The sequence below is a fragment of the Mya arenaria genome, chromosome 12 (genome assembly GCF_026914265.1).
Source record: "Mya arenaria isolate MELC-2E11 chromosome 12, ASM2691426v1".
NCBI classification, from domain to species: domain Eukaryota; kingdom Metazoa; phylum Mollusca; class Bivalvia; order Myida; family Myidae; genus Mya; species Mya arenaria.
The window spans coordinates 49,068,253-49,092,824 of NC_069133.1; the positions used below are offsets into that span (position 1 = coordinate 49,068,253).

At 36.9% G+C, this 24,572-nt stretch overlaps 2 protein-coding genes across 10 annotated transcripts in view; one reads left to right on the forward strand and one right to left on the reverse strand.

Annotated features, from left to right (window-relative positions):
- The window catches only part of LOC128211003 (Kv channel-interacting protein 4-like), a 422,182-nt gene that overhangs the window by 105,726 nt on the left and 291,884 nt on the right, over positions 1–24,572 (reverse strand). For 8 of the 9 annotated variants that reach the window (XM_052915369.1, XM_052915371.1, XM_052915374.1 and 5 more), the window contains one exon: positions 18,955–19,068. The exons of the other annotated variant lie outside the window; for it this stretch is intronic. In XM_052915369.1, the coding sequence (XP_052771329.1) occupies positions 18,955–19,068 (114 nt within the window). The remainder of the gene's footprint in view (positions 1–18,954; positions 19,069–24,572) is intronic. 9 annotated transcript variants of the gene reach the window in all.
- Positions 14,404–16,393, forward strand: LOC128211004 (protein neuralized-like). Its single transcript, XM_052915380.1, has 2 exons — positions 14,404–14,500; positions 14,993–16,393. The coding sequence occupies exons 1-2, from the start codon at positions 14,419–14,421 to the stop codon at positions 15,508–15,510; spliced, it is 600 nt and encodes a 199-aa protein (XP_052771340.1). The 5' UTR covers positions 14,404–14,418; the 3' UTR covers positions 15,511–16,393.

Below are 24,572 nucleotides of genomic sequence, written 5' to 3' on the forward strand. Positions count from 1 at the left end.
TCCATTGAAGGTACATATGACTTATTATCAAACTTAACAGACATAATGTTTTACTAGTAAAAATAACAAATTGATTGGTTCAAAGAAGTGGCAGCGAGAAACAACCCCATCATCCATGTCTAGCTGACATGTAATAGTTCACAGAAGGGTCCGTGCCGCTATCTGACAGACGTTCTAGATGGGTAACCATTTACATGCACATTGTTTCTTAAAATTACCTCCCAGAAGATAGCTACAGAGCCATAGGGAAAATTCGGTTCGAATACGTTACTCAACATAAATCTTGCGTATAACATTCGGTTTGACATGGGGCAATTTGTTTATTATCTTATACTTTAATGAGTAAATACTTAAACTTTTCAAACAGTTACAAAAGATAACTAAACAGTTAAATGATTAAAGAACAATAAATCTCGGATGCTTTCAAAACATTCATGTTTCGTAAAATGAATGTTTAAACACGTCGAAATGTCATTCTCTTATTTAGGACAACCTATAACAAAATGGCAGCCTAGTTTCTTGACTAGTTTACATTTAAGAACAACTCCAAAAATACTTAATTGGAAATAAAAGACAGTCTGTATACGAGCACATTGACATTGTTAGTAAAACAAACAATATGTCAGATATTTAACGGTGACCTATTCTGTGTTCACCCTTCATTTGTTTTCAACATTGAACTGTTCCAGACATTTCCACCCTTTTTTGTATTCATCATTGAACTGTTCGAGCCATGTTCACCCTTCATTTGTATTCAACATTGGACTGTTCCAGCCATGTTCACTCTTCATTTGTATTCAACATTAGACTGTTCCAGCCTTGGTCACTCTTCATTTGTATTCAACATTGGACTGTTCAAGACATGTTCACTCTTCATTTGTATTCAACATTAGACTGTTCCAGCCTTGTTCACTCTTCATTTGTATTCAACATTGGACTGTTCCAGTCATGTTCGCCCTTTGTTTAAATTCATCATTGAATTGTTCCAGTCATGTTCACCCTCCGTTTGAATTCAACATTAGACTGTTCCAGCCATGTTCACCCTCCCTCCCCATTGTATTCAACATTGGACTGTTCCAGTCATGTTCGCCCTTTGTTTGAATTCAACATTGAATTGTCCCAGTCATGTTCACCCTTCCCTTGTATTCAACATTGGACTGTTTTAGTCATGTTCACCCCCCCCCCCCCTTGTATTCAACATTGAATTGTTCCAGCCGTGTCCACCCTCCCCCCCCCCCCTCCTTGTATTCAACATTGAATTGTTCCAGCCGTGTTCACCCTCCCCCCCCCCCCTTGTATTCAACATTGAATTGTTCCAGCCGTGTTCACCCTTCCCTTGTATTCAACATTGGACTGCTCCAGTCATGTTCGCCCTTTATTTGATTTCAACATAGAACTGTTCCAGTCATGTTCCCCCTTCCCTTGTTTTCAACGTAGAACTGTTCCAGTCATGTTCCCCCTTCCCTTATTTTCAACATAGAACTGTTCCAGTCATGTTCACCGTTCCTTTATATTCAGCATTGAACTGTTCCAGTCATGTTTTCTCTTCGTTTGATTCAACACTGAACTGTTCCAGTCATGTTTACCCTTCCCTCGTACCTTATATTGAACTCGTCCAGCCATTTTTTCTAGTTTTTTTATACAGATGATTCATATTATAGATCCAGTAAAGAAATACATTACCAGGAGAAATTGGCACTGGGTGATGATTGGGGGAAACATACCGAAAATAAGCCATTTAAGAAACTGGTCCTGCTTCTCCTGGGATATATTTCTGAATATACACTCTTCAGATAAACTGTAGTATTTACGCAAATAGAACACAGATATTTATAGGGTTTCCATAAGGTTGGGAACAATGTAGTTTTCTCTCTCTAATGCGATTTGATCGTACCAATTTTCGAAAATAGGTACTGTTGGCATTAAAGCAACATTTAGTCGATAATAATTGTATTTAAGGCTCACATCTTGGGAAACTTTAATTACATTGCACCGAATGCAACGAGTTAAGATCGCATTCATGTACACGTAGCACGCGTCATTGTGCCCAAACATTAACAAGTATAGGTTATTGTTTATAAGGAAGCCTTTACGGTTAATAATCATTAACGTCTCGCGCAGCTAGGCGAACATTTATGTTTTATAAAGACCTTTTGGTTAATCTGTGATCTAGTGGTTACACACTCGACTGTCAATCCAGGGAGCTCATGTTCGATTACCCGCCACATCAATAAAGCAATTACTAATAGTCTTCCGGGACATCAAATTCCCTGTGACAGTGCTGTACACTGGTGCACGCTTAAGAACCAGGTAGCTCAATCGAGGGATTTGATTTGAAAATCCTCGTTCACTTGTTTCAAATGAAGCAAAAATAAAAAAGTTAAATGGACTTCCAATTATCCACCTTATCTTATAAGTGTTTTGTCAATGGACATGTTTGCAGAAAAAACTATTATATAATACAACAGTTTGGTTACATTATGAACAGGATAGCATGCTTTGGTATAATTATGTCTCCAGAAAATCTGATAGAACAAAAACGCTTCCAACTATTAGCAGAAGATGCCTCTTTACGAAATCACATTCAAACTCTTTATTTCCTTATGTACATTAATGCGCCATGTGTTTCATTGCTCGCAATGTAAACAGACATATGTTCTTACAGTTTGGTGTGCACGTGTGCTTTTTCTAGAGAAAAATTGCACCGTTTACATTCGTTGAAGTAAACTATACAGTTTATGTATGGACCAATTCTACAGCATTATGCATTACATATTGAGTTTGAATGCACTTTCATTGATATGCACGTGTTTATTTGTCTTTCATTCTATAGCTATGTCCACATAGTAAATGCTGAAAATGACGGTCAGTCTATGAACCTGTGTGTTATATTGTTAGCGTCATGTTGTATATCGCCAGTGTCATCGTACCTTTTTCTGTATCTGTCATATGTGTATTTGCAACATATTTTAATGTAATTGTCAAATCATGTGCGTAACGAACCCTAAGCACGAGTATTGCCATCTGCATGCAAAGCTTTTGGTATTTAGTGCGTTTTAGTGTGTAATACATGTATTTAATATAAACTCAGTTTCACAACAAGACGAACTTTGCATTTAAAGATGCACTTTTACTCCCAAATAAGATTTATAACAATTGAAAAATATTGTTTTAATATTCCAAAAAGGATGACTAAATGTCGAAAACAATGGTTCTTATGGAGGATATCGAGTTTAATTTGAATGAAAAGAGCATAAAAAATGGAATTTCTACCTTATAACACTATAGTAGACCGCAGTTAATCTTTTGGCATTCACCAATCATTTAATATTTTTGCGCTTTCTGCTATTAAATGCACCGTTACAATCTTGTTATCAGTAATTAATATGTTCCATAAATGCATTATTTAGTAAGTAGTTAAAGGTTTGTCAGTCAAATGTGATGACTGTTATACATGTGTATGTATTGATTTTGAATAAGAGTGTCACTTTAATATGATGTGTTATCCAAGCACAAACGAAGTATGACATATGCACGCGGACATCTAACATCACTTTTAAAGCCTTGTGACGCTGACGTCACAACATAAGCCTACCAGCTACTTCCTTGAAACCTTAATGTGAACGGCCAATATATAAGCTTTATGACCAATAATTACGCCACATAAAACGTTTATCAATATGAGATTTGCAAACCGAATATTTTGAAAAAAATGATACAATCTTTATGGTTCAACAATGAATTCAGTCAGTAGGCCTGAAAATGTACTCTACGTTCGTATTTCAATAACGGCGTCCCATGTTTAGAAGCAATCATGGTTTATATGCGATGTGCAGACATATAAGTCCCAGGGGCCTCTGATACGTAGTGGTAACACCATTATGGTCTGCCTTTAATAACAGATCTATTATTAAGGTAATCCAGTCCTCCTGAATATCACAACAATTTTGGTAAATCCTAAGAAAAATCGAATTCAAATGACTTTTGTTGTTCTTTCAAAGTTACATAAAAAACAATTTTGTATTGACAATATTAAAGAATGTTACTGTTATTTTGTTTAGATATCAAACATTAAATGACCTACGATAAATCGATGTACACCAGACAAACAAACAGCAAGTAACACACTTTCAAGTTTCAATTGAATATTTCCAAATACTAATCATATACAAACTTACATTGAACGATTAACTTCAAATAGCCTCAGGTTTACAATATCGTCATATCAGCAAAGCATGGTTTGCACATACGCCGAATGGAGTGTTTGCCAAGTTCGGACATTTACCGACATACTATGAACGCTGCTTACGTAACGTCTTGACAAGGGCCATATACTGACATCTGGAGTCTGAGACTAAAACTCTGAAGAGCTAAATCTCGAAGTTCACAGAATACCGTTATTAAGGTTCATTTTAACAAAAATATTTTTAAGAAACTGTAAAAAGCTGTTCTTAGATAATCCACGGTTTTCATCTGCAAAGCTCTTCTGAGATACGTTTTAAAAATAAAATAAGATATTTATCTTTAGGCCCTGGGGCCATGGTTACGAACAGCTCCCAGTCCAAGTCTAGACTCAGACTCAGAAATCAATTTCATGAAGAAAAAGATATCAGTATTAATTCCATTTCTTTAACAAAAATATACGTCAATAAGAGATCAACATTCAAATAGTAATATATTTCAGCAAATTGTACATTCTCAACGCTTTGCAAGGATGACAGTTACAACGAAATGAAGTGGGTTTTTTTCCATATTGAGTCTAGCGTCTGAACTCAGGTTCGAGATTGTTTGTAATCAATGCCCCCGAATCGTGATCTCAGATTCTAAATGTTAGCGGAATATGGGAACAGGTCTGAGCAGATATCAAAATAAGATGTTCTAATAAACTTACTTTTGCCAACATCGAAAAGCTTCCGAAACACTTCAAAATCCATCGCGTGAAATAACAGGAAACCACTTGAGTATTCAGCTATCCATTAAATGCATCTTTAAGTTGTGCAAGGACAAAGTCTTGAAAAGAACTACACCGTTTATTCAAAAATGCATTAATGAAGTAATAGCTAGGCAGGATTTGCCAATCAATATAAGGAAGCCCGTGAAAGTTCTAAGAACAGTAACATTATTTCAGTTTCGCTCAGCACACCTCAAAATAATTATGCCGATATTTGGCTGAGAAAACCGAGGAGCCAGGAACATTATCGTCCCAGGAAACTTTCCTACACCACATTCAATTTACAGTTTATGGACGAAATTGAACGTAACTTAGTTGTAAAAATAGCAGGAAATAGTAATTAAGTTAATGCGAGAGAGTGCTTGTCAATACAAAGGAGATACATTCTTCGAATTATTCCATTATTTTACATTAAAACCGTTCAAGATTTTGAATATTAAATTGGGAGAAGACATTTTTTTGTGTTGAAGCGATCAATATTAGACTATTATCTTGCGTTTTTATTTGGAAAGAGAAGCGAGGAAGATTGTAGAAGGATGTATGAAAATCATTCGGATTCCTCGGCCATTTTCAATTGAAAATAACCTCTGATGTAAATGAATTCCTCGGCCATTTTTCATCGAAAACAACCTCTGATGTAAATGAATTCCTCGGCCATTTTCCATCGAAAACAACCTCTGATGTAAATGAATTCCTCGGCCATTTTCCATCGAAAACAACCTCTGATGTAAATGGATTCCTCGGCCATTTTCCATCGAAAACAACCTCTGATGTAAATGAATTCCTCGGCCATTATCCGTCGAAAACAATCTCTGATGTAAATGAATTCCTCGGCCATTTTCCATAGGAAACAACATCTGATGTAAATGAATTCTTCGTCCATTTTCCATCGAAAAAAACTCTGATGTAAATAAATTATTCGGCCATTTATTTTTCATCGAAAACAACCTCGGATGTATATGGAAGGTTTTCAATGTCAGAAATCCTAACAGTTTTACGATGCTGCAAGAAGATCATGTAGTTATTTCAATAGAGCAGTCTGAATGAATTTACGCAGTTATGTACATAAGGAATTAAATAATCTTTGGAACCTTAATTACTAGTATTTATGCTAAAATATACCTTACAGGCAATCAGTTTAAACTAAATAATGAAAATACATGTTGAAACACTGCAATTAAGTATTACTTTTTCCAAAAAAATACGAACTACTTCTACTAATGTACCGGCATACATCCAAAGTTATTTTTGATGAAAATGACCGAGGTGTTCCTAATGCATAAAATCAAAAGAACTAGAAGCGAATGCCAAAGCGCGTCATTTCGTCTCAGCCAATCAAGAGGCAGAACCAAACACGTAATTCAGTTCAAGCTATTGACTCGGTACACATGTGCAAAATATCATTGCAAAAGAGTGCTTATTATTTTAAGCTACTTAACGACTTTTTAAATCGATTTTTTTTAATTATGACACCATTTCAAAAGTTTGGCACACTGTCAAAAAGGCAATGACAATACCCCCAATATTTGTAACACAGACAAGCGCTCCAAACGTTTGAGTAGCGCCGTAAAGAGATGACAGACTAGGTGTGAAAGTTTGCTAAACGATGGTGAATAGTAAATTGAGAGGTTTGTTTTGTGTTAAACAGATCAAGACTAGAATGCTTTGTGGTGTTTCATTTGAAAAGAAAATTGGAAGGCAATTTAACATTTTAAAAATGGCTTAATACTTAAGACCTAAATTGAACTAGTACACAATATTTATCTTTAGAGCAGTTGCGGAACACTACGTATGCAGACACGTGTACATGTGGACTTCTTTTGTACGTTGTACACGTGAATAATGGATGTCATGTGCGATGGCACGAGGACAATGTTTTATGCCTACAAAAACAAGTTTACGGAGAAAAATTGCAAACCAGTTCTAAACGCAACTGCATACACGCTGTATATGTACGTACAAGTACGTGTACACGTATACGTCGTGTTGCGAAACATCTTCAGTATTGGTATATTAATTTGCATTACCTTCATTAAATAAATTTACAATGAGCCGATTATTTAGAGTTGTAATTCAAGTAAACAGCGTAGTAGGGTAGTAGGTACTGAACCCGAATTTACCCCGCAGTGCGTAGTACGGGTAGTCGGTACTAAACCGTCATTTGCCCGAATTGCGTAGTAGGGGAAGTCCGTACTGAACTCTCATCAACCGCACATCCGTAATAGGGTGATCGGTACTAAACCCTCATTACCCCGCATTGTGTAGTACGGATAGTCGGTACTGAACCATCATCACTCCCACATTGCGAAGTAGGGTAGTAGGTACTGAACCCTCATTAACCCCGCATTGTGTAGTACGGATAGTCGGTACTGAACCATCATCACTCCCACATTGCGAAGTAGGGTAGTAGGTACTGAACCCTCATTAACCCCGCATTGTGTAGTAGGGCAGTAAGAACTGCACTCTCATTACCCCCCGAATTGCTTAGTAGGGTAGTTGGTACTGCCTCTAATTACCCCCGCATTGCGTAGTAGGGTAGTTAGTACTGAACTCTCATAACCCTCCACATTGCATAGTAGGGTAGTTTGCTCTGAACCCTCATTAACCCCTGCATTGCGTAGTAGGGTAGTTAGTACTGAACTCTCATAACCCTCCACATTGCATAGTAGGGTAGTTTGTTCTGAATCCTCATTAACCCCTGCATTGCGTAGTAGGGTAATCGGTACTGAACCCTCATTACATCAACAATGCGTAGTAGGGTAGTAGGTACCTAACCCTCATAACCCCACACTACTTAGTAGGGTAGTGGTTACGGAACCCTTATAACACCCACAATGCGTAGAAGGGTAGAGGATACTAAAACCTCATTACCCCAACAATGCGTAGTAGGGTAGCGGGTACTGAAACCTCATTACCCCAACATTGCGTAGTAGGGTAGCGGTTACTGAATCCTCATTACACTCACAATGCCTAGTAGGGTAGTAGGTACTGAACCCTCATTACCCCAAAAATGCGCAGTAGAGATGTGGGTACTGAAATTGCATTACACCACAATGCGTTGAAGGGTAGTCGGTACTGAACAGTAATACCCATACAATGCGAAGTAGGGTAGTCGGTACATAACCATCATTACCCCAACAATGCGTAGTAGGATAGCGGGTACTGAACTATCTTACCAAACCAATGCGCAGTAGGATAGTCGGTACTGAACCATCATAACCCAAACAATGCGTAGAAGTGTAGCGGGTACTGAACCCTCATTACCCCCAAAATGTGCTATAGGGTAGCGGGTACAGAAACCTCATTACCCCCGCATTACGTAGTAGAGTAGTAAGTACTGAACCCTCATTACCCAACATTGCGTGGAAGGTGGTCAATACTGAATCCTCATTAATCCCACATTGCATGGTAGGGTAGCGGCTACTGAACCCTCATCACCCCAATAATGCGTAGATGAGTAACGGGTTCTGAATCCTCATTACCCCCACATTGCGAAGTAGGGTAGCGGGTACTGAGCCCTCATTACCTCTACAATACGTAGTAGGGAAGCGGGTATTGAACCCTCATCACCCCAACATTACGTAGATGGGTCGCGGGTACTGAACCCGCATTACCCCAACAGTTTGTAGTAGGTAAGTGGGTACTGAGCCCTCATCACCCCAACAATGCGTAGTAGGGTAGCGGGCACTGAACCCTCATCACCCCAACAATACGTAGATGGGTCGCGGGTACTGAACCCTCATTACCCCAACAATTTGTAGTAGGTAAGTGGGTACTGAGCCCTCATCACCCCAACAATACGTAGTAGGGTAGCGGGCACTGAGCCCTCATCACCCCAACAATACGTAGTAGGGAAGCGGGTATTGAACCCTCATCACCCCAACAATACGTAGATGGGTCGCGGGTACTGAACCCGCATTACCCCAACAATTTGTAGTAGGTAAGTGGGTACTGAGCCCTCATCACCCCAACAATACGTAGTAGGGTAGTGGGCACTGAACCCTCATCACCCCAACAATACGTAGATGGGTCGCGGGTACTGAACCCTCATTACCCCAACAATTTGTAGTAGGTAAGTGGGTACTGAGCCCTCATCACCCCAACAATACGTAGTAGGGTAGCGGGCACTGAGCCCTCATCACCCCAACAATACGTAGTAGGGAAGCGGGTATTGAACCCTCATCACCCCAACAATACGTAGATGGGTCGCGGGTATTGAACCCTCATTACCCCAACAATACGTAGTAGGGAAGCGGGTATTGAACCCTCATCACCCCAACAATACGTAGATGGGTCGCGGGTACTGAACCCTCATTACTCCAACAATTTGAAGTAGGTAAGTGGGTACTGAGCCCTCATCACCCCGACAATACGTAGTAGGGTAGCGGGCACTGAACCCTCTTCACCCCAATAATGCGTAGATGAGTAACGTGTTCTGAATCCTCATAACCCCCACATTGTGTATTAGGGTAGCGGGTACTGAACCCTCATCACCCCAATAATGTGTAGATGAGTAACGGGTACTGAACCCTCATAACCCCCACATTATGTAGTGATGCACTGACAATTGTTTCGCATTTGTTGGTAAGATAGTTAGTACTGAAAGGTCAATACCCCGACATTGCGTAGTAGGGAAGTAGGTAGTAGGTACTAAACCCTCAAAAGCCCCGAATCGCGTAATAGGGCAGTAGGTACTAAACCCTCATTACCGCCGCATTGCGTAGTAAGGTTGTAGGTACTGAACCCTCATTACCCCCGCATTGCGAACTAAGGTTGTGGGTACTAAACCCTCAATAGCCCCGAATTGCGTAGTAAGGTAGTAGGTGCTGAACCCTCAATAGCCCCGCATTGCGTAGTAAGGTAGTAGGTACTGAACCCTCATTACCCCCGCATTGCGAACTAAGGTTGTGGGTACTAAACCCTCAATAGCCCCGCATTGCGTAGTAAGGTACTAGGTACTAAGCCCTCAATAGCCCCGCATTGCGTAGTAAGGAAGTAGGTGCTGAACCCTCAATAGCCCCGCATTGCGTAGTAAGGTAGTAGATGCTGAACCCTCAATAGCCCCGCATTGCGTAGTAAGGTAGTAGGTACTAAACCCTCAATAGCCCCGCATTGCGAACTAAGGTAGTAGGTACTAAACCCTCAATAGCCCCGCATTGCGTAGTAAGGTAGTAGGAACTAAACCCTCATTACCCCCGCATTGCGTAGTAAGGTAGTAGGTACTTAACCCTTATAACCCCCGCATTGCGTAGTAGAGTAGTAGGTACTAAGCCTTCATTACCCCTGCATTGCGTAATAGGGCAGTAGGTACTAAACCCTCATTACCCCCGAATTGAGTAGTAAGGTAGTAGGTGCTGAACTTTGTATTAGGTTAGAAGGTACTTAAACCTTTATAATCCCGCAATGCGTAGTACGGTTGAAGGTACTAAACCTTCAATAGCCCCACATTTTGTATTAGGCTAGTGGGTGTTGATGACTAAAAAAAATACAACATTGCGTAGTAGGGAAGCGTCCACTGCACCCTCAGTATAAGCACAAAATCGTTTCAACATTTACGCACACATACAGTTTCACAGGGATATGATAGGTTTTGTTCACGAAGATATGCAGTAAATACTCTTATATCGGATTTCTGCACAAAAAGACATTACATACCAAGTAACATATCTTACTGGTAGCGCATATTCTCTATAACATCGAAATAATTGAACCTCTAGCAATCAACCTATAGCATAGCACACATGTTAACAATAAGACGTTCCCAAATACGTGATAATATTGGTTTCATATATACTCACTCATATTTTGCGTTCAACATATTTATAAGCGCACGGATTTGATATGTTATTTCAACATGCGATATGTATACGTTTACTTACCAGTTGTATGAACGAAGCAGATGAAAACACAGTAAATCTCCTAAAAGCACTCGCTGACAATATCCAACAATACCCAACTACAATGTCTACGTAATTCCTTTAGTTTATGTTAATCATGTCCGTTACTTGTCGAATGATATGGAACTATATGTTGACCACATTACTAATATAACATTAACACAAAATAGAAAATCCGCAAAACTGTGTATATGTTTACTAGGCTTGGTATGAACTTCTTGGGATTTTTTATGATGCCATGAAGTGTTACCGTGGCTGTAGGCATAGTTTGTGTAATGGATTGCCCCAAAGTAATTAATAACAGTTGTGAACCACCGGTAGATAATATATGCCAAGATTTCAGAGACATCAACATTACGTCTGCTAATTAGGCGCGTGCCACGTTCTGCGTCGGTGAGTTTCACAGCAGTTAATATGTTGTTGTTTTCTTGTATCGATGATCAATTGTCACTTATAACACTCCATTCGATTGATTACATGCACACGTAATAATTCCTGTTTAAAAAAGCCAGACTCCATGCCGTTAACTTCGAATTTCCATAATTTCGACACAATTCATATCTTTTTTTCCACCGAAAAAAAAAGGAATAAACGTCAGCTGTCATGTATTTTGTTGACTTACTAGACTGTCTGTGTATTTGGCAAACCAATATTGCATTAATGTATTGGTTCATTAGTCAAAACAGATAGATACTCTATAAATATTTTACACTCGTTACCAGCCGAAACACGCGAACAGTTGGAGAATTATTGGCTAAAATTAGAATAAAAACAGTTCGTAGACAATAAATTAGCTGATTATTTCATCTACTACCTAATGCCAATTTCATTTCAAAGTATAAATAAACAATGTATGCCTTAAAGCGTGTTAAGACAAAACAGTTATCCTTGTTTCGTTAAAAGATGATCTGAATCATATTGTGGAGCTGCAAATGGTGGTTTAAGATTCAACGATTAGATGTTTAATGTTCTGACAATAACTTCCATCTTTTTCACAACATTTATAGAGTTTGGCAGAAATTGCTTCATTCCATGGTGATGTTATTTCCAACTACCATAACTTTAATGTGTAACATTGACGTTTATTTCTTTCAAATGTGCACCGTTCATGAAGCTAGCGTTTTTTGTGTGTTTACAAATACTACTCGGATTTATCTACAGCAGCAAGTACAAAATACTTCTGATGACAACATAAGATAAGCACTACTGACATATCATTATTTTTGCATACCGAACATGTGTTTCCGTTCATGTGACATGTGCCGGGACAATCTCCCACCCCATGGAAATATGAGTCACGAAAACAACGCGCCTTTCATCATCATGTGAATGTTTATGTTTATGCTAATTCATGACATTTCAAATCTGTGAAATTCAATCTAAAATATTAAAAAATCAAATTGAACTTTATAAAATAAAATCCAATAGTATTTAAATTATGTAAAAATACGAAAATCACGGGAAAATTACTGCGCTTCATGACGTCAGCTTATCAACAACGCATGCACCTGATAGTGAAATGAACAACAGTCCGCGTTTGAAGTCATTATGCAATGGCAATATATATTTCATGTGTGTCTGGTGCGGATGGAAATATCCGACCATCGGGCACGCTAACTACAGCTAGTTACGTGGCAAACTCGGCATTCGGAATTCCTCGGCCTTTTTATCGAAAACATCATCGGATGTATTTGGACGGTTTACATACTCAGAAATCGGTATGTTTAAGTCCGCGGCAAGTAGGTCGCGTAGTAATCTAATTTAGCAGTTAAACTGAATGACTTTACTCTTGGGAATCTTATTAGTGTTTGTAATAATTCACTTCACTGGCAATCGATTAAAACTTAGATCAATTAATACAAGCTGAAACACTACATTTAATAAATGATATAATTCAAAAAATTACGAACTACTTTAACTGATGTACCGGCATACATCGTGAGTTGTTTTCGATAAAAATGGCCGAGGGGTTCCGAATGCAAACTCCGTTACCGCATAAACACGTGCCCCCTTGGGTCGATTGTTTCCTTACGCCCCTGATTCACACGGAAAGTACATACATTTAACCTATTTCCGATCAAACCCAATTTCTTCGCATTACTTGTTAACTGCGGCGGCTTGTAATAATTATCATGATATATTAATTAACCAGATTAGTTCCCGAAAGAACACAGACACTTAAGTACGATCGACACCCGCACTCATAACTAGCAATAACAGTACGAGGTTGTCATCCCGAATTCAAACACCACCGCCACTAAGTTAGTTACCTGTTAACCTATTTACATCATATGTTGCATTGTATCAATTGTACTACAAAGGTACACGTATTGCAAGTAAACATTGTATACTGAGATTCGGCACGAATAGTCAAACATGCAGCTATTTGGCAATTGTAATTATCATATATAAGTATATTAAACTGGTTACATACATAATATTAAGGTAAATAGGTCATTAGTTGTTGCCTCTAAGAGAGGTAAATATAAGATCATGTACATGTAGATCAATCCCCAGACCTCGGCAGACCATGTGTTCAGTTATTGCTCCGCACTTGACTTGTACTTGGTTTGCGAAATATATATTTGAGCGTGAACTTGAACGTGTACTTTAAGGCGTTCTGATACCCTAAAAAACTTTTTTGTGCGTTTAAAAGGTGATTTACGACATGTTCAATTTACACATCCATGTACGTAGATGACGAAGCGAACAGAACACAGTTCGCTCGTACAAGTACACGTGGCATTCACAAGCTTTCTGGGAGTAAAAACGTAACGTGTAAAGTTATAAGCTTTTTTTTAATATCTTTACTATAAGATAACAAACAACGTAACTCCTTTAATACTATGTATGTGTCTTACTTTGCGCTGTACTGTTCCGACCTCCGTAAGTAGATATCCAAGTCAAAATCAATCTTAACAGTTATTAAAATAATTTGCCACTGCTTATTATTCACTTACATAAGTAAGTATGGCTCTATTTCATTCTATCATCCTAAACCTGTTTTCTGAAGTCGGATCTTAAAACAGCAACATATCAGCATTAGAGAGAGTTAGCTATATCTAAACGATAAGCAGACGTCTGATTACTTGTTATGTTTCGCAAACGTGTATGCATACTTGGGATAAAAAACAACATTTTTAGCAGCTTTCTGGGGGGGGGGGAAGTTGTTTATACCAAGCACAAAAGTTAAACTTATTTAACCACTTCGGGACACTATTACGACTTTTGTCCTGGAAGTAAACAGTATCGTAAACTGTCGGGTCAAGTCAACACGCGCCTAATGAATCTGACGACTGTTTTGTGACGGGTAGAACGACGATCGTCCAAACTCGGCAATCTCCGGCAAACCCGAAATATACCGATTAGACTGAACGACTGACGAGATTACGGAAATTAACAATTCGGTTATCTGCCTTAACATATGGTTACTGTTCAAAATGATCAATGGAATGTGTTTAAAGACATGGACGATTTAAAACATTCCTTTATCACATAACAGCTGAAGTATGGTCTCAAGGTCTTATTAAAGTATTAACAAATATACATATAAGTATTTTGTAAACCAAAATGGATGTATTCCGCCTTTTCAATGTTCTTTTTTTATGTTTTGTTGCGTTGAAACCGACAGCGGCTGAAGTCATACACAAAGGTAGGGAGAATAAAGTTTCGAAAAATACTGAAAAAATGAAAGCTTTTCTAATGTTATTGGGAAGGTCGTGAAAAATTACATTTCGAACGTAATAAAAAAAACATATCTAAAGTTATAGCATAATTCGTGAAAATTTCGAACGTAATAGAAAAAAATAGAAAATGTTTTAAAGTGTTTGTTATGTTATTCGTAAAAAGTGACATTTCGAACGTAAAAAAGGTATTTATCTAAAGTTGTCGAGTAATTCGTGAAAAGTGACATTTCTAACGTAATAGAAAACATATCTACAATTATTGTGCAATTCAAGAAAAAAAAAATATTTCGAACGTAATAGAAAAACGAAGAATATCTAAAATGATTAGGTAATAAGTGAAAAGAAACCTCATACATTTATGTGTATGCATTTTCAGATCTGAATTTGACAATTCATTTTATATCACTCTTTGCATGACTTCTACAAAATGCCTTTGATTCACCCGTATTGTACGACAGGTCGGCCGACATTTAGCGACAACCATGGACCCAAGTTAGAGTTACTTGAAGAAAACACAGAGGGGCAACGGTACGAAGGCGGCTGTTGGGCGGTTGGCTTTGGAGCGCAGCGACTTCCTGTTGGTCAATGGCTCGAATTCAACATCACAGAGCGCGTGTGTTGCTGGCTAGCAAACATGAACGTTGGTATATCTTACGTGGCGCCGGATGATATTCCGATGCAAGACTTAGTGCTGTGTGACCCTAACGTCAGTGAAGTGTTGAATTACACGGAAGTGTTTGTATTTAAGAGATTCTATTCCGAGGACAACGTGTACCGATTCCGTGTTGATCACCATGGCAACGCGTATTTAACACCCAACGTCACCGAGGACGGCATAGTATTCACTGGCGTTGACGTCAAAAAGCCGTTCTGGCCTATATTCAACATCTACGGTGATACAAAAGCTATTCAGCTTTTGAATGTTACAGAGGAAGAGGACGAAAATGACTTGTCCTCTCTCTATGGAACTGAATAGAATATAACCTATAGTTCTATAGCCACTTAGATAGGCCATATCAGCCGTCAATAAGTACCATTGCAGTTAAATAACCTCCAAGACATATTATGTGACGTAGCTACATAAAGGACTTGTAGACCTGGGCCTACAACGTTTTATAAAAAAGACAAAATTTAAGTAACAAAAAATGCAATATATACTAATAGCTTCTCAAACACTTTGAACAACTCAAGAGTTTGTTTTATTCTTACCGAATCAAGATTGATGTTTGTTAAAACTACGTAGAGGTTGTTTTGCTTGGTTTTATTGTAATCATGGCATTGCAAGTATAATTATGTGTGTGTAATGTGCATATAAAAGTCTCCAAACTCACATAGAATCATCGGGCCTATAAGTTTTTAGGCCTTAGCTACGCCCCTGTCGTATTATTGTTCATCACCTTTATCATCAATATGTTTTCATAAATGTTATAACTATTTCACATCACGTTATTCCAAATCCTTATTAAATTGGGGGCGATACAAATAAGCACATTTTCAAATCCATTCTGTAATGATTTGTTCCAACACTTTCAAGTGAAAAGGCAAGCAACATAATTGTTATGATTTTAAGTAGCATGAATTGTTATATTTGAACAAAGTATGAGCTATCATAATCGACCAACGTGAATAAAGCTAAAATAACATATCTATAAGAAGCAATATGTTTCAAAGGATTCTAAATACATCGTAAACTAGTTAACATATTTCCCAATTTACTTTATATTAGCTTAAAGTACATGGTTTCCTTTAAGAATTTTATTTTTGTCTAGAATAGTTTCATTTATTGATATTGTAAAGGCCAACTATACTATATAATGGGTCTGGTTTTATACGATTTGGTTTTATTTCCTTTTTACCTTAAGAAATATCTGTTCCTAGGTTCGATTCTTTGCGATTTCATGTGACAATAAAATGTCAAAACATGTTATACTCAGATGATAACTACATCGTTAAATACACAAACACATAAAAGAGATTTATTCAACTTTTTGCGAAAAAGGAATCAAGAATGGCCGGAATATTACATTAAAGCTGCACTCTCACAGATTTACTGTTTTTCCACTTTTTATATTTTTCGTCTTGGAATAGCGATTTTTTTGCGTATATACCTACAAATCAGTTATAAAAGACTGCTGACAAAAGATCATATCGCAGATTTTCATATTTCTGTTTCAAAATTAATGTTTTATGGCTTAAACCGTTTCTAACTGTTTCTAACTAACGGTTTAAGAAAAATGCATAAAACATAAATTTTTGAAACTTAAAAATAATAATCTGCGATCTTATTTTTTGTCAGCAGTCTTATATGACTGGTTTACATGTATTTTCGCATATATTAACTCGTTCCAAGACAACACTTAAAAAAGTCGTCAAAACGTTCAATCTGTGAGAGCGCAACTTTAAGAAGTTCATAATGAAGTTGACGTAAAGAAATGAAAATTATTGACTCGGTTCATATAAAATGTTAAATTGTATGACAAAGAGGAATAATTAAATATCTTGCCTTTAAATGTTTAAGTGATACATACAACTTTGTTCTTACGTAGTGAAATCATAGATATGATTTGCTTGTCAAGGGAGATCACTGCGTATAAGAAGAGACAAAGACAACAGAAGTAACGTTGGTAAAAAAAATAATATTTTCTCGTAAATCTCGTAGCCAAGTGTTTTGCCAGTAAAGATGTATTTTACTGCATTGGAGTACTTTTCGTAACAATGTAATCAATTTATGTCCTATGAACCAGAACTAATTGTTTTATGACATACCAGAGCAGCTAACAGGTTATCAACAGCATCCCAGGAATGTAACCTTGAAGGTTTTATGTAAATTGGACATTTAGCGCGATACAGTTTATTGATCTTTACATTAAGAAGTACGATATTATAGTATAAATGGAATTAAATATATATTATCTCTCCAACGAAGGGCTAGTATGTTTTTGTCACGGAGATGACATTTGGCGCATTGCCGTCGTTTTTCGTTTTGCCTTTACAGTACAGGTTGTGTCGAGTCTTGTTCAAGTCATTGTTTTTTCGCGGGCGCCAGAATGAAAACAAGCAGACGACCATTAAAATTACTTTCATAAGGCTAAATCACAAAAGCCATGTCGACGGCTTAAAGGCCATGGTAATAGTTTAAAAGGCAGACAATCAGTAAAATGGCAACTCCACTTGACCTCACCGAGCTGTCTGCTAGTACAGACTGCGAGTACATTTATTTCAAATAAACAAATAATTAACAATTAGAAATTGCTAGAATTTGCAAAATGATTTATTAAATGTATCACAAAAATATCTTGGGAATTTCAAGTCTCTCATACAGTTACAAATACTACTTTCAAATACGTTTTTTATAACTGTCAAACAAATCCAAATTTCCCAGCAATGTTGATTGACAGATCTTGAAAGTTCATGACCAAGGTTCTGTGAACAGCCAACTGATTTTCACTACCAATTCCTGTCAACTACAGGTTTACTATCATAGTATGAGGTTGTAACTGCCATATGGTAAGAAACATCCACTATATTGGTTGATATATACAATGTTCTGTCAAACGGCTTATTATAACATAAATCGTGGAAGTTTTTGACATTGTATATGAAGCTTTATTTATCTAATCTCAAATGAGAAACCAATGGACAAATTATTCCTTATCACTCTATCAGCAGCATATAACACCACAAACCATGTGAATGTTTACAATCAAAACTGCTGACCAGAGCAGGCCTCAACATGTCTCCTCTGCCATAGAAGTTTAATTGCGTTCATTTGATAACATCGATATGACTAAAAATAAAAGCCATTTTTAAAAGTTTTGTCTTTTTTTGTGCTTGTGATGCAAAGAACGAAAAGACGTCAAATTTCAGTTTGTCGTGAAGAATTTGAAACGACGAGTAAAAAGCGTGCTGTCGTCTGTCCTTTAGTTTCAAAAATGGACGTAAGGTTAAGACTGAAATTAGCGCTTTCGTTATGTCGACTTGTGATTGTTAATTACGTTGCTTTAAAAACTGTTGTTTTGTTGTGGCACCCGCGACAAAAAAAAAACAAAAAAACAATATGATCAAACACTAGAATGAATTATTTGTTTTCTCGCTTCTGCGATAATGGATACAATACCAACACAGGCCATAGATTCATTCTGGTGCCGAAGAAAAATGACAATAAACGAAACTGTCAGAAAAACACCTCAAACTAACCCAAATTTAAATAACATCCTGATAGAACATTAGACAGGCGATAAAACGAATTGAAGGTTGAAATATGTTCACTAATAAGATTGCTCATTTCATAAACACTTTCATTGTTTATAACTGTAGAATAAACAGAATTATGCAGAATCTCTTATCTTTATTGTGAAAAAATATAATTGCTATCATTAAGATAAGGGTAGTTGATTAAGTGACTCTACGTTCTTCATACTTGCTGATCCCGTTGAGGTGGAAGACTGTAGCCGCCGTCTAGAGGATCCTCTCCTTACTAGCTTCTTCTCACGTACGTTCCACAAGCCCTGGGCCCGAACAAGCAGCTGGCCCACTAAAAAAGACCGTGTTAGTGTAGCGGTCTTTCTTTATTTGGAAATAAACTACAAAACAACCCTCCACCCTACTATTCTTCACCCGTCGTCGGATATCCATGGGTGACCATTCGTGATAAATGGAGTTAACGGCATTGGTCTGTCATGGGTGTCCGACGATGTCCGAAGATGCCCTACAACTACCCTACACCAGCCTTACATTTACCCTTAACATACTGACTAACTTTACTGATCTAACTGAGATTTATGCCTTTTTAGTTTTTAACAAGAACCTTAAAGACATACCGCACTTCAAATGTTTTTTTTTTAATGTTAGTTTGTTTCTTTCTAGTTAAAACTGTGTTTACATGGGTCCACTGTTAGATTCACAAGTTCCACAATCATATTACTGCTCCGTGGCCCCCAAAGGAGCGTCCTTTCATGCTTAGCTTATTATAACATCAAACTATTGATTACATTTCTCAATGACAATAAAAAGCGATCTTGACAGGACAAATCTAAGGGTCACAACAAAGAAATTCAGTGATTGGAACATTGCAGCGAATCGATAAAAACGTCCTGGTTTATTGTAACAAAATTGCAGTTCCCCTTTAAAGATTTTATTGCAGTAACTTAAACAATGCCTTTGAAGTATCTGGTATTCTATTCTAGAGGCAACTGATAGTGCGTCCATCGAAAACTCTCTTGAAAGAAATTTCTATAAGTGTCTATGATGCTTGTTTTCCAACCCTATGCTGTTTATTTAAATGTTTTACATGTACCATGCGTTGTTAGAACGACTTGAACTATTTATCAATAAATATGTTTATCCTGGTAGCAATCACACAGTAATCTTTCCTCAGTCCATAACACCAATGGTTTTACATATTTTCTTTAAATCGTTGCTACGTGACTGAACGAACCAAAATACAACACTTGGCAATAAAAATGTTTTTCGTAGTCAGTTATAGTCATTCTGTAGTCAGTACTTGTCTTAGCCAATACTGTCTAGTCTTTTTGTAGTCAATCCTAGTCTTATTCTAGTCAATCCTAGTCTTTCTGTAGTCAATCCTAGTCTTATTCTAGTCAATCCAAGTCTTTCTGTAGTCAATACTAGTCGTTGTGTAATCAATACTAGTCTTTTAATAGTCAATACAAGTATATACTAGACTTTGCCTTTATTTGTTTAATTGTGTTTGTAATATAGAAATGATTCATATTTCAGAAATGAGCTAACGATGACCTAAACACGGAAGTCATAACTATCGGTTAATTTGTTCTTATTAAACGTGTGTAAATTAAAAAATAAAAGCTTGATTATTTTTCGGAATTAGAAATAAATATCTTATATATGTACGCATTTTCATAATCCTATAATGGCAACATATACGAATGACAATAACAAGAAGCAGTAAGTAATTGACACTTACCAAGAAAGATTGATATAATCCAGCCGTTAAATTCAAAAGAATGATATTTTTAAGAACGTGAAGTAAGTGAGTTACACAACTGCTGTCTTCTTGGAAATGAAAAAAATGTAATATGTCCATCCCTATTTCAATTTATAAAATTGAGAAGAAAAATAGCAAGGCCAGCCACTATCAATCAATTTAATTTGATAACACCCCTGGGCATAAACCCTTATAATAAGGTTACGAAAAGCTACACTGCAAACTTGTGGACATTTACAAATACAATCGCCAGGAAATGAAAACGTATTATTGCATTTTCTTAACGAAATGATTATGAATGACAATTTTCAAATGTCATCTGGATTAACGATTCATCGGAAGAAGAAATTACGACCAGTGATATACAAAGCAGTCTCCGCTGGATAGCAATTGCTCAGTGACAGTGGCTATAAGTGAAACACCGTTAAGTGATTGGATTAAAACTGTTCATTGACAGGGGCGATAAGCATAACACTGTCTAGTGATTGGATTGAAACTGTTATCTATCAAGGACGATAAGTGCAACACTGTCTAGTGATCGGATTGAAACTATTCATTGACAGGGGCGATAAGTGAAACACTGTCTAGTGATTGAATTGAAACTGTTATCTATCAAGGACGATAAGTGCAACACTGTCAAGTGATTGGATTGAAACTGTTCATTGACAGGACGATAAGTGCAACACTGTCAAGTGATTGAATTGAAACTGTTCATTGACAGGACGATAAGTGAAACACTGTCTAGTGATTGGATTGAAACTCTTCTCTATCAAAAACGATAAGTGAAACATTGTTAAGTGATTTGATTTGAACTGTTTATTAACAGGACGATTAGTGAAACATTGTTAAGTGATCGGATTGAAACTGTTCATTGACAGGGACGATAAGTGAAACACTGTCTAGTGATTGGATTGAAACTGTGCATTGAATGGACGATAAGAGAAACACTGTCTAGTGATTGAATTGAAACTGTTCATTGACAGGACGATAAGAGAAACACTGTCTAGTGATTGGATTGAAACTGTTCATTGAATGGACGATAAGAGAAACACTGTCAAGTGATTGGCTTGAAACTGTTCATTAAATGGACGATAAGAGAAACACTGTCTAGTGATTGGATTGAAACTGTTCGCTGACAGGGACGATAAGTGAAACACTGTCAAGTGATTGGATTGAAACTGTTCATTGAATGGACGATAAGGGAAACACTTTCTAGTGATTGGATTGAAACTGTTCATTGACAGGGCGATAAGTGAAACACTGTCTAGTGATCGGATTGGAACTGTTCATTGACAGGGACGATAAGTGAAACACTGTCTAGTGATTGGATTGTAACTGTTCATTGACAGGGACGATAAGTGAAACACTGTCTAGTGATTGGATTGCAACTGTTCATTGATAGGGACGATAAGTGAAACACTGTCTAGTGATTGGATTGCAACTGTTCATTGACAGGACGATAAGTGACACACTTTCTAGTGATCGGATTGAAACTGTTCATTGACAGGGACGATAAGGGAAACACTGTCTAGTGATTGGATTGCAACTGTTCATTGACAGGGCGATAAGTGACACACTTTCTAGTGATCGGATTGAAACTGTTCATTGACAGGACGATAAGTGACACACTTTCTAGTGATCAGATTGAAACTGTTCATTAACATGGACGATAAGTGAAACACTTTCTAGTGATTGGATTGTAACTGTTTATTGACAGGACGATAAGTGACACACTTTCTAGTGATCGGATTGAAACTGTTCATTGACAGGGAGGATAAGTGAAACACTGTCTAGTGATCGGATTGCAACTGTTCATTGACAGGGACGATAAGTGACACACTGTCTAGTGATTGGATTGCAACTTTTCATTGATAGGGACGATAAGGGAAAAACTGTCTAGTGATTGGATTGCAACTGTTCATTGATAGGGACGATAAGGGAAACACTGCCAAGTAATCGGATTGAAACTGTTCATTGACAGGACGATAAGATAAACACTGTCTAGTGATCGGATTGGAACTGTTCATTGACATGGACGATAAGAGAAACACTGTCTAGTGATCGGATTGCATCTGTTCATTGACATGGACGATAAGTTTGCACGTGTTATCATACTTTTCAAAAGGCACAAAAGTAATTATAGTTATTAGACATTTTGTGTAATTGGTTTCATTTAAAACAAATCATTATTTTAACATATTCGAAACACAAAACATTTTTGCAGGCAAATGTCGTTAGATTTGTTAAAGAATATATTTAACAATCGTCACTATGAACCCGAATACCCCGATAGAGATATTGACGAATGGTGCTATATAAACACAGTTTCTTAATGCGGAATCAATATTTTGCGTTGGGAACGGTGTGAGTTTTTTTTTCTCTCAATTTGAAATAAACAACACATTCAAAGAAGGAGGCCTAACAACGTCTGTTTGTGTGGCAAATCTGAATGAGAAATTGAAGCATTTGAAAACAAAATCAAGCCATCATACTAGAATTCTCCCAGAGATGTTTATTGATTACCTGTCATTTGACGACACGCGCTTTATGTTTTTAGGTCTTTAAAACCTATCAATTTTAAGTCATTAGAGACAGCTTTACATTGATTGATTGATGATAGTTTCAGAGATGGCATTGACATGAATTCGTTTTGAGTCACAATAATTGGTGAACAAAAGTAGGACGCTCATAAACAATGGTTTGTTTGCTTGGTAAATGTAGTTACAATTTAGAAATAGCATCATTTGTGAATACCACTCACCCTTCGTCACGGAAAGTTAAAAGTTTATGGAAAAAATGCGATTAGCCATTCCCAGAAGGGCTTTTCAGTGTTATTTCATCACCGATGATAGAATGGGAAAAGACAAACATATCCAATGCTTTTTTCAAACACGTTTTGGTGAAATGTGTTATAGAGACCGGACAGTGTCAATAGTTATAGGGAGCGGAATAATGGGGACTGTTCACAGCGTAATCTGTGTAGTGAGGATGTTTTTCTCATATTTGTTTTAAAATATTGAGTTTTTCAGAACGAATGATCGTACACAGCCCAAAATGTTGGTGTTTGTTGTTGTTGTTTTTCCTTCATTTTAAAGTGTTGGGCACTGTTAAAACAATAATAAAATCAAAATCAATCAGTTTCTTTCTATACTATCAAACTATAAAAGTCAGTTTAGGTGGCTTGAATCGACATCCTCCCATTGTTGGAAATAAAAATGGGACAAAACGAAACGATTTATCTATAAATAACAGTTCAAATTATGCAGTTAGTCCATAATTTTCTCATAATCAATTTAATTTCACCAGTTTGAAGAGTTAAAATGCAATCCTTCGCATGTTCGCCGTTCGTATAAAATATAGACGCTGGCACTTATTCACGTTAAAACGCGAATTTTAACAGTATAAGGACTTGAGATTGTCAATGGGTGATGTTTATTTTTTGTATTTTATTCAGCTAAAAGTGTCATAGTATTCCATGGGACACATACATATATTTTGGAATGTATTATTCATAACGCATTGGGCTATCTGTTTTCAGGAGATATCTGTCAACATATTGAGCTATATATCATTTGAAAACATGTGTCGACAAATTGGAACAAGAATATATTAAAGTGACATTCTTATTCAAAATCAACACAAAAATATAACAAACATTCATTTTGAGTGATGAACCTTTAACTTCTTACTAAAAAATGCATTTATAGAACATATAAATTACTGAAAACAAGATGTTAACGGTGTATTTAATAGCTGATAAAATGATTGGTGAGTGCTAAAAGATTCACGGCGATGTACTATCGTATCATAAGGTAGAAATATCGTGTTGTCTGCGCCTTTCGTTCAAATTAAATTAATTATACTTAACAAACATTGTTTTCAACATTTATTCATTCCTTTTCATATATTAAAACAAATGTACTTATCGTGGAAAATCTCACTTGGGAGTAAGAGTGCATCTTTAATCAGTATTTATGACGTAAATATTCGATGTGATGTATACTATCGCATTCTTGTTTCCAGTTGAAACTTGCGATACGATGTGGTTTATTTTCATAAGATTATCTCTTTTA